Below are 16,166 nucleotides of genomic sequence, written 5' to 3'. Positions count from 1 at the left end.
CGTAGGCGATTCTGACCGACCTTCCGCTGAATTCCTGGTGAGTGGCCCGGATGCCGGTATCGAAGACCCAAATTTCCACATTTTGACCATGGTCTTTCAAAACAAAACAAAACAGGCATATTATAATTATCAATGGTTTCACTTGCGAAACCAGAGAAATCAAGGGTGTAACTTTTCATGCGGTGGCGGTGTTTCCTTGTTATTGACCTTAGATCTATTCCTCAATTCGTGAGGAATTATGTCCCTCGCGACTTGGGGGTTGCACAAATTATGACAGCAGAACTGACGATTGTGATTTCTTGTGATTTCTGATTTCTACCCACTTTGCGGCTTTGTGGAGGCCGAGTGCCTGGGGAAAACTTCCCAGCTATACCTTCTAAACACGGAGTGGTTTGTTGGCAATTTTGTTGTCGAATACCCCTCCCCCTTTTAAATTGGTCTAGCGACGCCCGCGCGTCGGATACTTATCAATAAATTATCGTGTTCACCTTTGGACACCGTCTTATTGCACAAATTGTAGCGAAAGCTCAGAAACTGGCCATTCCTATCACAGTCAACATGCCACCATTTTCTCATTAACCTCTCTGGAGGTGAGATACTAGTATAAGGCAATAAATTTGACATAAAAATATAATGTTTGAGTTAATTATTAAGTTACAATCAGTATTGGGCATTACTTGGAGGATTGTACTGTCCATCAAGCGGAAGGTTTCTCTGGTCGATGCGGTCTAGCGCCCACTGACCCGTTGAGCCGCGCTGGTCCAATCGATGAACACGTTGTCCGCTACTGAACAGCTTAGGTAGTCGTATCACACCATTCTCAGAGACATACTCAACCTCTTCAAGAGTGCGTATCTATTGTGAGTTCAAAAACGTGTTTTACCAATAATGTTTTCCCTTCAATTTAAATTAAAAAAAAAACCACATAATAAACTGCCAGTCTCGTTAATTAGGTTTAGGCTTTAAAACAGTGTCAGGCGTTACTTTTATAACCCGACTGATTATGTCATCGCAAAGTGAACCATACGGGTTTGCTGGTTTCCATTTTTCCCCCAGAAAGCTTTGCAGTTTCAATATAAATCGAGCTTGACTGCCATGACGAAAAGGAAGCGTTGCCGTCAGATCCTTTTTTATACTATTACCTAATTAGTTCTTGTGGTGGCGGCAGTGGTAACTAATTCAACTTACGTAATGCAAGGCTTTCCCTGATAACTTGGCAGCGAAGCCGTTGAGTACATCGGTGAACGTTTCCTGAATGGTGACCTCATTCGGTTGAATGTCGAAGTCTCGCGTTAGTTCATCAATCACGTGGTTGATGCTGACGCCACCCTAAGACGTGAGAACAAAAGAAAACCAAAACAAGATGTTACCGGCGAGTCTGGCGTTGCTCGGCTAGCTAGACTGAAACAGTCCCCAACCCCTTTTAAAATCGTGCTTTGAAATAAAAAAAATACAATTGTCTTAGTGCTCCCTTGAAAAATTGATGTTTTTTGTTTTTAATGCAGTTATGGACCCGAGTCGAGTCGTACAGGACAGGTTGTACCCGAGATCATACGGCTGTCGACTTGACCAGCTGCAGCTAACAGAGAACGACTAGACAGACTGGTTTGTTTGGTTACGGCTAGGACAATGTCTTGCCTTAATGAGTTTATAGCTTTTGTGTAAGGCTGCTAGCTTGATAAAGGCTCAGACTTACCTTGAGTTTAATGATGTAGCTGTCAGGTATGGCTGTCTTTGCACGATGCAGTGGTACTTGCTCGGCAAAGCAAGATGCAACCAGCGAGACACAAAACACCAAGTACATAAACATGATGAATCTAAAAAATTAAAACGGACATCGATATTGAGAATTAAGATGTTTGAATGTCACCCGGGCTCACCGATCAACTGTAGCTACTCTTGTGAAGTGAATAATGTTTGGTTATGAAAAGAACTCGTTTCAGTTATAGTAGACTCTGACTGTCATCAGGAGAATCGATTCTTCTCCGAACTATTTCTGTGTTTCAGTACGTTACATGGTGTCAGTGGTCTAACTACCGGGGGGGGGGGAGAAGCACAGCGCCCCGGCGGATGTCTGTGCATCCCTTATTTGAAATCTTGACTTGAAACCAATATGTACCATACTGTTGAAATGATACGTCTCATTTTCCTGTAGTGCCCCTTGAAAATGGATGCGCCCCTATAGGTGCCCCTCCCCCACATTTAGAAGTTTGACTTGAGTTATGGCGCTGCATGGTGTAAGGAGAAGGCATATTGTTAAACTGAAAAAAAAATTGAAGAGAGGTTTGATGCTTCAATGAATCAAAACATATGAACTAAAAAAATATAAAATTTACTACATTAACAGGTATGAAATTGAAATAAATTAAATGCAGTTCAGGAAATATTTCAGTACCATTAACTTCCTATATTGAAATGTTATCAGAAAACAAACACATTAAGCGAAATTAATTGTATCCAACATCATTTTGTAAAACTAAAAAAGGGCGATGAAAACCATAATGTGCAAATTATACTTACATGAGAAAGTAAACGATTTGGTATCGCGACTATCCCGTGCGCTGACTCAGTTGACAGTGTTTTGAGATCTCATAATATTAACCAATGTAATTCTAATTATTATCTAATTAAAAATCATTCTTGCAAGTATCTAATCTCATGGCCTAGAATAATTATCATCACACAATAATAGGTCAGTGTGCGTTGCGTATTGTTTATAATTTTATTTGGATCAAACCATAGTGGTAGGATACCGTGAGCATGGTAGGATAGCCTAAATCATCAAATAAGTGAATTGCAACCGATAATACTTTTGGGAATCTTTGACAGATCTAGACTGGGGACGGAGAAGGCAAACAAAATATCGAGAATCGGAAGTGCTGAATCAAAATGGTGGCGTCCCACGCCCCATCCACCCCAAACCCCTTCTTCCCATTGGCAAATACCGCATTGATTCGCTCTCGTGTGTTTTCCTGCATAATTATACAATTTTCTTTTAATTTCAAATGTTAAAAACACTCATACTCTTTTATTTCCGTGGTTTACTGAACTTGAAGCAGTAGTAAGTCATTCACCGAAAAGGTGACAAGAGTTGTCGCTAAAGTGAAACTGCAACCTTGCTTGAATTTTGTAATAAAGGTTTTTATATTTATAATCTCATCAAGTTTAAATAAATTGTAAATAGTTTCAGATTACAGACTTTGAGAAAGAACCATCTGCACTGGCGGATAAAAAGAACTGAAAAGATATCGTGTGAGTATAATGTGATAATGAGCAGGTCATATTTTTAAAACATTTCTTCGTCGGAAGTAACATGATCTAGGCCTACTTTTCCCGCTCCGCTTTTGAAGTCGCCGAGAGAAGGCAGATAACAGACAAAATGGGGTTATTGGTAGAAGCAGAATTTTTGGTTTGGCAAATTAATGACTTAATTTTTCACGGTCTTTCAAAGAAGTTCCTGTACTTCACGTAACTGAGAGAATTGGCAGACCACAAACTTGCAGTCCACTGTCTGCCCCGTTCTCTTCCTCATCAACATATAGACTGGAGTTTTGAGGCCATACAAGGTTTGACGCAAGTGAGGAATTTTCATTTCTGAGAAAAAAAAATGGATGAAATGATCCCGAAAGTTGCTGTATTTATTTTTGCCACTGAGTTTATGAATCAGTAAAATTGCTGTGTGGACTTCGGGACTGCCGGTGTCATATGAAAATCGGACTCGTATGAAAATCGGACTCTTTTTCCCTTTTATTGGTTAAATCCTCTCACGTGACCGGTCCCTCTCCTAATTATCTATGCATGAGCATGCGCAATACCACCAAAGAGTCCGTATTTCATAAAACCTAAATTCATGCTACACCTGTGCATGCTTTTTAGGGATGGTCATCTTTAGGGGGGAAATCACCCAAAAGTCTTCGGTCAACCCTGCCAAAACTTGAACAGAAAGTAAAAAGAGGGTTATCAAGCTTTAATTTGATAAATGTGTCTTAAAAACCTTGTGAAATGGTTGTACTTTCCCCGCATTTTTAAAATTGGGGGTATTTATCATTGGTCCCTGGCAATTTTATTCTCTGCATATGCACCCACGACAGAGCCGCTGCCGTAATATAGTGTTAGCGCCCTCACGGATTGGTTATTAGTAGCTCTCCGGCACGTTCTATGTACATGGGAGAGGACGCAAATCGAGATTTTAAAATTTGCACAATCAAACGCTTTAGTTTATTTATTTTACCATATAAATCAACTTAATTAAATAAGTCTTAGTGTGTGTTAATTTTCTCTTGTATATTTTGGGTTACTTTGGATACTATTGGAGTATTGGTTTTACGAGTCACTTGATTTTTTTCGCAACCCCTACAACGATACAAATGGAATGCCCTTATGTGAATAACTGCATAAATTAGCATATGTAATATAGGTGCAGTCGATAGGGTGTTCAACCAACCATCACTTCCGGATGTAGACGTGAGCGCTATGACTATGTAGGTCAAGATAAGTCGTTCTGTGTATAAACATTTTTTATCTATTTTTAACCGGATTTTCTGGATGCTGTGTGGCCAGTCATCATGTCTACGACTGCAGCCTCTGATGGCACAATACAGACTCTTAAGATAGTCGTGGTCGGAGGTGGGGGTGTCGGCAAAAGTGCCATCACCATACAGTTCATTCAGGTATACTTGCACAAATTAACTGGGAGTGATTGTAATGCATTAAATATGGTGTGTTCATGTACAACTTAGTACTAGCCCCATAAATATGTCTCAAATATTGGGCTTCCTCTGTATTGTGAGCCACACACTGTGATCATATGCTATGTTGGGAACATTTGATTAGAGGAAATCGGAATCGAGACTGTTTTTTTTCACACTTTGTTTTTGTAGCTGTGAACCGGTCTCGCATTTTTTTCCGTTCTTAACCTACATGTAAGCCGGCAGATCGTATAGCACCGTCATGCATGTATGTTACATTACATGTTCCTTTTCTGTCCCAGCAAACCCGTGCCGTGGTCTGGTGCCGTGGATAGCCCACCACCTCGCAAGCAACACGGCTATAGTTCGAGTCCCAGAGTAACCGATGTTTTTGGAACTGTCCCAAGAAATAAGAATTGTCTTCATTTATTGTTTTAAATCGATATATTTAAGTGTGGAGTATTTCATCTTTTCTGGAGGAATTTTTTTTATAGTGAAAGAAAGTCTGAAATTGTAATATAGGTCTGATTCCCGTCTCTTTAACACAAAGTCACAACGACAGTGTTAGCCCGGAACCAGATTTAGATTTGTCAGGGTAAAAATGTCTAAGTCCCAAGCAACAGTCACTGTGCATGTTCAGTGCCATGCTGGTACAACGCTGAAAACAAACGGGGACTGCTTCACGCCTCAGGGCCAAAATCCACTGCCTTTTTCACTTGATATTCACCATGGAAGATACTTACCTGGTAGAGAAAATCAAGAGGTCAAGTGTACATGACATTTTTTCTTATAAATTTTTTTCCTTTTCCACTGCATTATTTACAATGTTATCCATACTCTCTGTATATATTTTGTTCATTTTCTCGTTTGGAATTGGAAATAAAGTTAAGTAAGACATGTGACCCAGAGAACATTACGGAAATCTGTTTTGGATAAAGTCACTGTACAGGATAACTAAACACCTACAGAAACAGAACTCCATTTTTCCTGGCTAGTATCTTCCATGACGAATATCAAATGAAAAAAACATAGCCCCCATTTTGATTTCCTCAAAATCAACTTTTCTCCACATATATATTCACTGTGTGGGTCACAAGTCCAGTATTTGAGCCACATTATGGGGCTAGTTACAAGAAGGCATGGTGGGCCTATAGGTTGAAAGAAACTGTGTACATTGTGTATGGCATCTTAAAAATGTAGGGCTCTATAGCTAACCAAGATTCTCTTGATGTGCCCACGGTAGTTTGTACGATTAAAAAGCTTTACCTTTCCTCTCCCACAGTCCTATTTTGTGGTAGAGTACGACCCCACCATAGAAGATTCCTACACCAAACAATGTGTCATCGATAGTGTAGTAGCTAAGCTGGACAGTAAGTATGCAAATCTTTGTGAAGCTTTGAATTTCGATTCCTAAATGTGTCTTGAGAAAGAACCATGAGAGTATTTCATCAATGTTTCGGATAGTATACTGATCTGTTTATCCTTGGGATAGTGCCAGACATCAGTATGGTGTCTGAAACGTTGAGAAAATACTCTCTATCATTCTGTCAGAACCAACGTTTCTCCTTAAGAGAGATTGAGTGCTAGAGTGCGACGTCACTACATGTACCGCCCAAAGTAAGGCTTACTTCCTAGACAAGTGTTCACATGTATGTTTAAAGGTAGAGTAGATCATTTGCAGCTATCCATAAAGTAACTGACAAAATTATTCTTCAAAACCTTACTTGGTTTAAAGATAGTAATTGTACTAAACTCCCTGTGAAATTATTCTTTCTGGCATGCTGTCATTTTCAAGAAAATGACAGCATGCCAGTTCCAAAGATATGTCGAGTGGCGCATTTTAAAAAATTTCCGTTAGTAGTTGGTTTGTAACTCGGCGAATCCGTGAATGGGTGCGCAAAAGCGTTGACACGATGCACACACGGGCGTGGGTGCTATTATTCGTCAGTTCAGTGCGTGACATCACGTAGCTGCAATTGGCTGAATGAGAACGTGTCCCGGATGCTGATTTCGGGCGCAATTCAAAACGTGACTCGGCAACTTTGAATTGAAATCGAGATCCTAGAACATTGTTTTCTCAGAATATACAGCATTTACAGAGCTACGTGTAAAACTTCATCAAATTAGGTAGTTGTTAAACACCCGTCTTTACATTTTGAGCACTTTTGATGCTTCAAACAAAAAATTCTGATTGTTTCCATTGATTTCCATCATGCAAAATTTTAACAACAAAAAATGTCTTTGGTGGTTTATGATACATTTTGTTAAGTTGCTTCACGCATGTTGATTCCGTGGGAAAATCCCTTCCTGAGTAATTCTTCATTCATGAGAAATCCCTTGCACACAGTACACACACTTCAATTATACATGTATCCTGTGGATTCAATGTATTCTGTCTCCTGTACTTGAATACTGTTAAGCAAACATTTGCTTTACAATTGTATCAACCTCATTGAATTGAAGAGATCAAGCAAACATGTTATTCATCAATTCCTTTCCCTTAATCCCATTACATGTATAAGGCTTTTCATCATTTCATCCACTTTCAAACATTAGCTTTGAATGTTCTATGAAAAAAAAAAAAAAACAGGATTCCTCTGGGTTTTGTTTCTGAGAATTAATCATTTCCCATCATAACACATGAACTGTTGTGATTAAAAAGTACACATATAGGATGGCATAGAGCCAAAATGCTGCATGTGTTTTTTTTCATATTTTATTTTTTATTTCATTTAAGGAGGTGACGTCTATGTGTTTAAACGTTTAAATGAAACAAATTCTAAATGCATTTACAAATATTCCAAAACTTTAAAGAAACCTGAATTATAAACAAGAAACCTACTGAACAATCACACGATCTTCCCTTGATAAACATACATAGCACAAATAATTCACAATGTTTTCGACCCTTTTTAGTTTACAAAACCTTAGAAGCACCACAGCACTTGCTCGATTATATTCGGGGTGCATGTAGTCATTTTGCAATGACTGCCAGCTGTTATAATGTCATTCATTGTTGATTTATCATGGCAATCGTGCCGGTCTGCAGACAAAACGGGCAGGTGTCAGCCTTTGTGAAATAGCCAAATGTTTGAACTTTTAATAAAAGAAAATAAACTAGAAGATAAGAGGTGCCCAGCCATGATGAACAGCGCCCTCATAGTTTAAACGGTATTTAAATATTTACTGTAAAATTAAACGCAGAGTAACATCCTTAATTTCATTGATGGCTAATGATTAGAATTTGAAAACATTATTTTCCCCAAGCCACACGGATAGGATGAGATTTTTTTTCCAGAGAGCCTTATTATAACGAAAACTTTGCTCCAGGCAAATATTAAAAAATAAAACATTGAAAACCATATTGTATTTGCATGGAATTCAATTTAATGAATCTGTTTGCAAGTGTTGAAAGAAAATACTGGTAAGCCTTGAATTGATCCAATTTCTCTTTTGAAATGTTATAATCCAGAAATAACTGTCAGCGTTTCAACAATTTGAAGAATGTGTCAGATGCATAATTGGCTTGCCCATAGGCAGTAAGAGAGGTCCAAGAGTGTGTGCGCTGTATCTGTGGCTTATTCCATGACTGTATCTGTAGATAGTGTACTGCAGAGATAATCCATGGCAAATGTGCTCTATTGCCATATGTACAGGGTGTCTCCCAAAAAATGTAGCAGTTAAACAACATTTTTTTCTGAGGAAACTAAATCGTTGTTTTTTTGTAAACAATTTACCATGAGATGATAGAGTGTTTCTTTACCCTTCACAGGATTTTTGTTCTGTGTGATTTGGACCTTTTAGTTTAAAAGTTACGGCAAAGCTTGTAAAGACTGTCAAAAATCTGTGTGGGCCACTTTCTTCACCTTGTTGGTATGTGAATGCCTTTCATTAGATACCAAGTGGCCCAACTTGGAATTCAAGTCCTTTCATTTAATTAGCTGTATCTCTGGACTGGGGTGTTCAAATGAGACGGGATAAAGACCATTGTGTAGAGTATTTACTACACCTTCAGACTCTATAGATGAGTTTTGCAAAGAGAGTGCCAGGATTTTTAATCTTTATGGATTGACTGAGTTTTTTGGAGACGCCCTGTATTTGCTTCAATACGTGCAATTTGCATACATAAGTCTAATTGTAACCAAAATTACTAATAACTGTTGTTGGATTTCTGAAATGTTCAAAATTCATTATTTATAAAAAAAATTTAAAATAATAAATATATGCATACTATGTAAGTATACCTATCAGTATATTGTAAATATATACTTAAATTAATGCATCTGATAAACTTTTCAGTTTACGGGTTAGTTCGTTTGTTCACTTTGTCTGCTGTACAACCCACATGCAAAATAGAATTACATGTAGGCCCCTATGTGCCATGCTTTTATATGCCTGTGAAAACTATGAAAACTGTGTTGACCATCCACCTGGCACCCGCAAAACAATTTTGCATATTGACCAACATATAACAGCACATACTTGTATAACTGTATGCCTTTTAATTAATTACAAGTGTCAAGAAATGTTATTTTTATGGCTTGGTTTGTTCACATTGTTGATTTTCTGTGAATGTTCCACATGAAGGAAGCATCGGTTAAAGGTCATGGATATCATTTTCAAACATTCAAAAATCAAACTGTCAAAAAATTGCTTTTTTTTACAATAACTGTCCCAAATGGAGTCAAAATGTATTAACCCTTAAATCCCTAGGCATTTTTGCTAGGATGCAATCTCATTCCTTCAAAATCCTTCTACTGCCTCCGTGTACAAATTAGATACAGCCTCAATCCTCCAAAATCCCCCATTATTTCTTGAATGTGGTCCTTGGAGGAACACCATGCACTGCCTCATCCTGCAAAATCCTCCAGCAATCACTGTCAATATGTTGAGGCAGGGGCAGGGACATCTTGGAGCAGTGCGGGGGATTTCAAGTGTAATAAGATAAAGATTTACCGTAGCACCGTGGGACAAATCTCTTTTGTGAGATGGAGAGGTTCTGAAAAGAACCGGGGAGAAAGTCACTTATTCTTACAAAAATTGTCACATTAAAGGGAAGATACAACATTTGCAAACATCACAAAATGAAATGACCAAATTGTCATGAAATATCTTACTGGACTGTTAGGGAATGACAGTCTTAAGCATACTGTAAAATCGTGGCTCCTAGTGTGATGTCATTTTCAAGAAAAACGGTATTTTTTCCAATGCCAGTCGGCCGACCAGCATTGGAGAAAACTGGCTTTTTCAAAAACTGCTCCTAATTTTTCATAATTAGTTATTCCGCGTTTTCTTTGCAATTGATCACACACCTGTGAAGGGGTACAAGCCTACCAGACTGATTCTCTGACCTTAACAATTCCCCAAAGTCTATAAAATACTCCGTTTCATCTTAAGTGGGGTCAGGGAACCAGACTTTAAGAACATGATCGGTTTGCTTTGCTATAACATACTAATCCTCCAAATCCATTTATTTCTGAAAGTTGCAGCAAAAGCACATGTTGTGCATTCCCTGTAACTCATTTTTCTCACTAACTCATCAGAGATATTTGTCACTCCAAGTCAGTTGGAGAGTGTTCAGTTATTCAGGCCATCTCCAAGTCTCTTGTTCCCAGAGCTGCCCCCCCCCCATGACAGATCCCTCCTGTTATAAACGATAGATTCCAGCACTCTTCTAGGTGTAAAAAATAGCATTGTGCGTGGGTATATGATGTGTTGTTCCATTGTCTGAGGCTGTAGGAAGTCTAGCCATATACAATGCCACTTGTTCTACATGGGAAACGTACATTGTAAATGAAGCAAGTCACCTGACATATAACCTGCACAGGAAATGTTCATATTGTTGTTTTGCACTGTCAAATCGGACGCCCCAAATCTATATGTGCTGATCATGTTGCCATCAACATGATATAGCTGCAACAGATTGTTGCCAAGGCATACATACGTGTGTGTTTCACATAAGGCCAAAACAAAATAGTTCTGCTTCCGATTACATGGGAATTGTTTGTTTTGGGCAATTTTGTGTGTGTGTACGATCACATGGAGGTGTCTGCGTGTAGTCAAGGATAAATTGTAGTAATTGATGGTTTTCGGGGTTTTTATTCCTCATTTTTTTCCCCCAAAACAAAATTATGGTAGGGGCTGTCAAAATAGGGTAGGTACCGTAGGGTAACGGGAGCAGACCTTTTGGGGGGGGGGGGGAGCCTACCGTAATTGCAAGTTCTTAGTGTTTTTTTTATGTAAGTCTTTACATGGGTTTGTTTGTCAAATGCCACACTTTTGTCAAAAGCCATCCAACAAGTGTACAGGCAAGGCATACTGTTCACACTGACAATGGTGTGTACCCTGGTGGCTGTAGATTTTGGAGTTTTTGTCTGGGTTGAGCCTCTCAACCTTGGTCCTGGCCAGGGTTGGGTTTTACCCTGGATGTAGAGTGCTGGACCCTCATAGAAGCCGTGTTGGATTCTTACTAGTTTGAAAGGGGTTCCTTAAACCTCTGTGTTGGACCCAGGTTAAAGTTATAGTCCATCATTTGTAATGTGTGCATTTTGTTCGTTTGAAGCAACAAAAGTGCTCAAAATCTAATGAAGGGTACTGAACAACTAACCTGTTAAAGTTTCAGCTCAGCTTCAGCTGTATATTCTGAGAAAAACGGCATTCTAGGATCTCAATTTCAAATCAAAAGTTGCTGAATCATGTTTTGAATTGCGCCTGAATTCAGCGTCCGAGACTCGTTCTCGCTGAGCCGAATGCAGCTACGCGATGTCGCGCACAGATCTGACGAATTATAGCAACCGGGGGTACGTGTGCGTCGTGCCAATGCTTGCGCGCGCTTCGCCGAATAACAAAACGAACTACTAATTTAAAGTTTCCTACGGTGCGTCTTAAGAAGCACCGTTGGAAAGGCCTTCTTTCGTTGATTACTTCAAAATGACAGCTTGCCAGAAAGAATAATTTCACAGGGAGTTTAGTCCCCTTACTATCTTTCAACCAAGTATGTTTTTCAACAATAAATACGCCAGCTACTATTCGGATAGCTGCAAATGATGGACTATAGCTTTAAACACACAGAGACTTTGGAAAGTGTGAAAGGGCTATGCATATATTATGTGTCGATTTGGTTGACAACCATATGCATAGTCATGCCAAAATATGTTGAACATTTGCACAGTAAATTCAACGTGTACCGGTGTACATGCATGTTACCCTGAAACACGTACATTATTCTTGTAGTTTCTGACAACAGATATTTAGCTTGCTTCATGCTAACATTGTTTATATAGTTTTCTTTTGGTTATGGAATCATATTAAGAAAAACAGAATTGCCTGTGTCGGTTACTTTTTTATGATCAGCTGATCAGTTGTTATTGTTAGCCCTGGTTTGTATTGACAGCATGGAAGCATTTCTATGTTAAAAGAGTTAATGAAAATTGATCTTAGAAGAACCGGGACTTCAGAGGATGGGCGGGGATGGGGGGGGGGAGGGGAGATTGGAGGGGAACGCTTAACAGTTCAACATCCAACTATCTATGTTAGCTTCTAATTTGCTGGTTGTTTTGTCGTCAGTTTTGGATACGGCAGGTCAGGATGAATTCAATGCGATGAGAGAACAGTACATGAGAACTGGGGATGGCTTTCTGCTCGTATTCAGCCTCACCAATAGAACGAGGTACGTATGCGTAAGACCGTTAACAATAGGTATAGTGGTTAGGGTTCGAATCCAGCTGCTAGCCATATGTTATATCCTCGGACAAGTCGCTTTACCCCGGCTTGCCTCTCTCCACCTAGGAGTATAAATGGGTACCGGCATTAGCTAGGGAGTAACCTGCGATGGACCAGCATCCCATCCAGGGGGAACAGAAATATTCTCAGTTGTTTTATGCTACAGAAAGCGGAAATAAACGCCTGCCTAATAGGCCATATTGGCTCGTAACAGCCTTCATGCCAATGGTCTTTAATTACCCTAAATATTGTCCGTTTTAGTGACATTCCTCGCAAATCACACTCCCCCCCCCCAATCTTCCCCACTGCTTCATGTTCATCAGTGTCCATGAACCCACAGCTAGCCACAGAGATACTCTGCGGCTTCATTCAGACTAGCTTGGAACACTCGGCTCTAAGGTTTATAACATAAAATGACGAATTTCCCATGTCATGAGCCTTAGAGCTAGGCTTAAACTGTATGCCATCTTAAAAGGGTAGTTACATTTAGCCCAGCCATTCTCCGCTTAATTTAGTTGAAAATCATTGGTCGCAATTAAATCCTTTCCATGAAGGAAATCAGCACTTCAACCACCACGAACCACAACATCCTCATGGTAGTAATTGAGTAATGATTCATATGGTTTTTTTTTCGGGGTTACTTTTCTGTTCTAGTTTTGAGGAAATCGTCAGATTTCATCGGCAGATTCTGCGAGTAAAGGATCGGGATGAGTATCCTATGATCCTGGTGGCTAACAAGGCAGATTTAATCAACCAACGAGTGGTAAGCAAATGTTTGTATTTGGCAATCCCGTCTGCATTTGAGAGTAGGTAAAAAATTGGATATTTAATTTCAATTTTGCTTTTTTTTGTTTAATCCTTGATCCAACAAAGCAGAAAAGATTGAAATTGCAAGCTTCAATTAAATTCTTGACGTTCATTTTTCAAACCAGGGTTAGTGACATCACTGTTGATGGTTGGGTCAAAGGTCAAGTAAGCAAGGATAAAGGTTATGGGTCATAGGCAAAGTCCATAAAGGCTATGGCCATGGCTTGCAATTACACATGTTCCCATATGTAAGGCTAAAGCCACTTTCCATAGACATGTACATGTACGTTACTGCTGGTCTTAGCCATGTACATGTAAGTCAGATGGGGCCTTTGTCACTCTTTCAATTTCATGGGAGCTAAGCAAATTTAGTCAAGCTTAATCAGTATAAGCAAATGTCACCAAGGCCAACTAAAAAAAAAAGTACAAGTTGACCGGCTGGGTTTGTTCCAAAATGAGGAGGGAGAGGTCCTTTTTATTTTTTATTTTTTAAATTTTTTTCTCCAAGATGGCCGCCAGTAGCTTTTACATTAAAAATGGCCGACAACTGTTCAGTTCAAAATGACTGCCAGCTTTTTATTACAGATTCTACCAGTAATCCAGACACGAAACAGGCGCGATGGAATAGATCATATAAAGTGATTGGTCAATTTTTGGCGAATGTGAATAGATCGGCCAATGAGAGTATTTGTTTGGGTCGCCTCAGACTGTGTGCTATTTGTGGGTTGAAGGTCAAATATCCATTACTTGCGGTCTGGCTCCCTGTCGCAAATTTAGTTAACATGCATACACGTGATGTAGTGGTGCCATACGACAACCGAGGCACCAGTTATTAACCCTCCTTGACCTTTGCACACATACCTTCTATTCCAAGTTATCCTTGCAGTCAAAATCAATCAAGTGACTGTTTTCGACCCTTAAGAATTCCCAGCCCACATAAAGCAGGATCAACTGCTTTGGACTGATTAAGTAACTTGATACAGCTATGCTTTGACTCCAGGAGAGTGATAAAACAGCTGTGACCACAACTTGCCTGCTTGTCTGTTGATCGGGTTTGACTAGACACAGTACTTGATTGACATATATGATCTGACTGTTGGTGGCTAGCCTTTGTTAAAAGTATAGCAGGGGAAGTGGAAGTGAATTTTCGCTGTCTGTGACTGCTTAAATAGCAGGAGGGTTAATTAATTTGTGCAGCGTAAGTGACACATCTTTGATTTATTATCGCATGGGTCAAGATTTTAAGCGAAAATATGCATTTTTGGGGAACAATTATTTTTTAAAGCATGTGGCTTCAAAAAAGGATGCGGGCAGGGATGATCAACTGGTGTTGTTTTACTTGGCCTAATACAAGCTATTTCACTTTCTCTACAGAATCTTGTAAAACCACAAGAGGGAGCCAAAATCAACTTTTGTTGGATTGCTTTCTGTTTTTCTTTTTTTCCCCAGGTATCCGGAGAAGAAGCTCAAGCACTTGGCAAGCAGCTTAAACTTGAAGTCATTGAAGCAAGTGCCAAGACAAGGATGAACGTGGACCAAGCATTTCATCAACTTGTTAGGACAATACGGTAAGAGTACTGGCTAATAAATGAGCATAACGTGCTTATATAGCGCTTTATACCAACGGTCTCAAAGCGCTTCTTCACAATTATTACCCTTGGTCATCAGGCCATGAGACCAGTTTTTGCAGCAGCTCGAAATCAGCGCATTCTGGTCTCTACGTTCACAGGTACCCATTTATACCCCTGGGTGGAGAGAGGCAATTGTAGTAAAGTGTCTTGCCCAAGAACACAAGCACCATGTTCCCTGTCAGGGTTCAAACCCACGTACCCCGGCACGTGAGTCGAACACCGTAACCATTTGAACACGGCACCCCACTAAACAGAAGAAGTATATGGAGTCCCCTAGCATGTCACATCTTGACTGGTCCCCTGACTTCCCTCATGCAGTGTTGCCAAATCTCTTTGTTGATGAGGTTCATATTCATTCAGTTAAACATTGGTTCCATGACCTAAATAAAACTTGCTACCAAAAGCTTTTGAATTTTAAGTATCATGACATTTAGTCCAAAAGAAAAAACAATAAATAGTGTCCTAAAATTGGGCAAAAATAGGGTGGGAGAGTTCCTGTCATTGGTACACTTGAAAAAATCCCCCAAAAATTGTTTTCTTCAATTTTACCAATTATGCATGATAAAGTATGAGCATGTCCTTTCACTTATGCAACTACGTGTTAGTCAGAAAACTTTGTTCTTATTTTTGGGTACATTTTAAATGTGGTCACTGCAAACATCAAACATTACAGAGATTTAGTTTCCTGAGACTTGTAATCTTTAGTTAAAAGGATGATTGCCTGACAACCTCATTTTGCTAACATTCCAACATGCTCTCATGATTTTCATATCATATTTTCTTGTAGAAAATTCCAAGCTGAAGAGAATCCTCCCATGCTGCAACCATCCGGTAAAAGCGAGAAGAAATCCTGCTGCACACTCTTGTAAAATTTGGTAAGATGCGAAGAAGTGGCAATATTCTCAAGATGTTTACTGGATTGCAGATAGGTTCTAGTGTATGTAGAAGGTACTCATGACTTTGCTGAGCATGGTTTGCGTGCTGTGATGATGAATGACCTGTTTCCGTGAAATAAGAGTAAAGTTCCACACCAGATTTTTATGTAATTTGAAATGTTATCATTATTGTTATACAGGGTGAGTCAGAAAAAGTGGAACCCAAACCCTAAAATAAATTTCATATTTAAAAAAACATGTAGCACCAAAAATAATAATGACTGGAAAGCCAATTTCAGAAACTACTATTAGATGCAAAAAAATACTGAAATTGCTCAATTCGTTCAAAGAATATCACCATTTAAACGCAATGACCCTAAAACCTGTTTCGTCCAAAAAAAGCAATTTATTGTGTGCTCTGACTGTTTGGAACAACAAAGAAA

General features: G+C 39.2%; 1 protein-coding gene across 1 annotated transcript; it reads left to right on the top strand.

Annotated features, from left to right (window-relative positions):
- The first annotated feature begins 4,433 nt into the window (after positions 1-4,433).
- LOC119741951 (ras-related protein R-Ras2-like) lies at positions 4,434-15,980 on the top strand. Its single transcript, XM_038217918.1, has 6 exons — positions 4,434-4,670; positions 5,971-6,058; positions 12,255-12,357; positions 13,065-13,173; positions 14,667-14,785; positions 15,636-15,980. The coding sequence occupies exons 1-6, from the start codon at positions 4,566-4,568 to the stop codon at positions 15,715-15,717; spliced, it is 606 nt and encodes a 201-aa protein (XP_038073846.1). The 5' UTR covers positions 4,434-4,565; the 3' UTR covers positions 15,718-15,980.
- Positions 15,981-16,166: the final 186 nt, after the last annotated feature.

The sequence above is a fragment of the Patiria miniata genome, unplaced genomic scaffold (genome assembly GCF_015706575.1).
Source record: "Patiria miniata isolate m_02_andy unplaced genomic scaffold, ASM1570657v1 HiC_scaffold_5, whole genome shotgun sequence".
NCBI lineage: Eukaryota > Metazoa > Echinodermata > Asteroidea > Valvatida > Asterinidae > Patiria > Patiria miniata.
This window is presented reverse-complemented; position numbering and strand designations above follow the sequence as displayed.

Excerpts from the sequence above, each read along its gene's own strand:
- LOC119741951 (XM_038217918.1), top strand. The coding sequence starts at position 4,566 with ATGTCTACGACTGCAGCCTCTGATGGCACAATACAGACTCTTAAGATA. Across the intron at positions 4,671-5,970 it reads TCACCATACAGTTCATTCAG|TCCTATTTTGTGGTAGAGTA; the intron begins GTATACTTGCAC and ends CCTCTCCCACAG. Across the intron at positions 13,174-14,666 it reads ATTTAATCAACCAACGAGTG|GTATCCGGAGAAGAAGCTCA; the intron begins GTAAGCAAATGT and ends TTTTTTCCCCAG.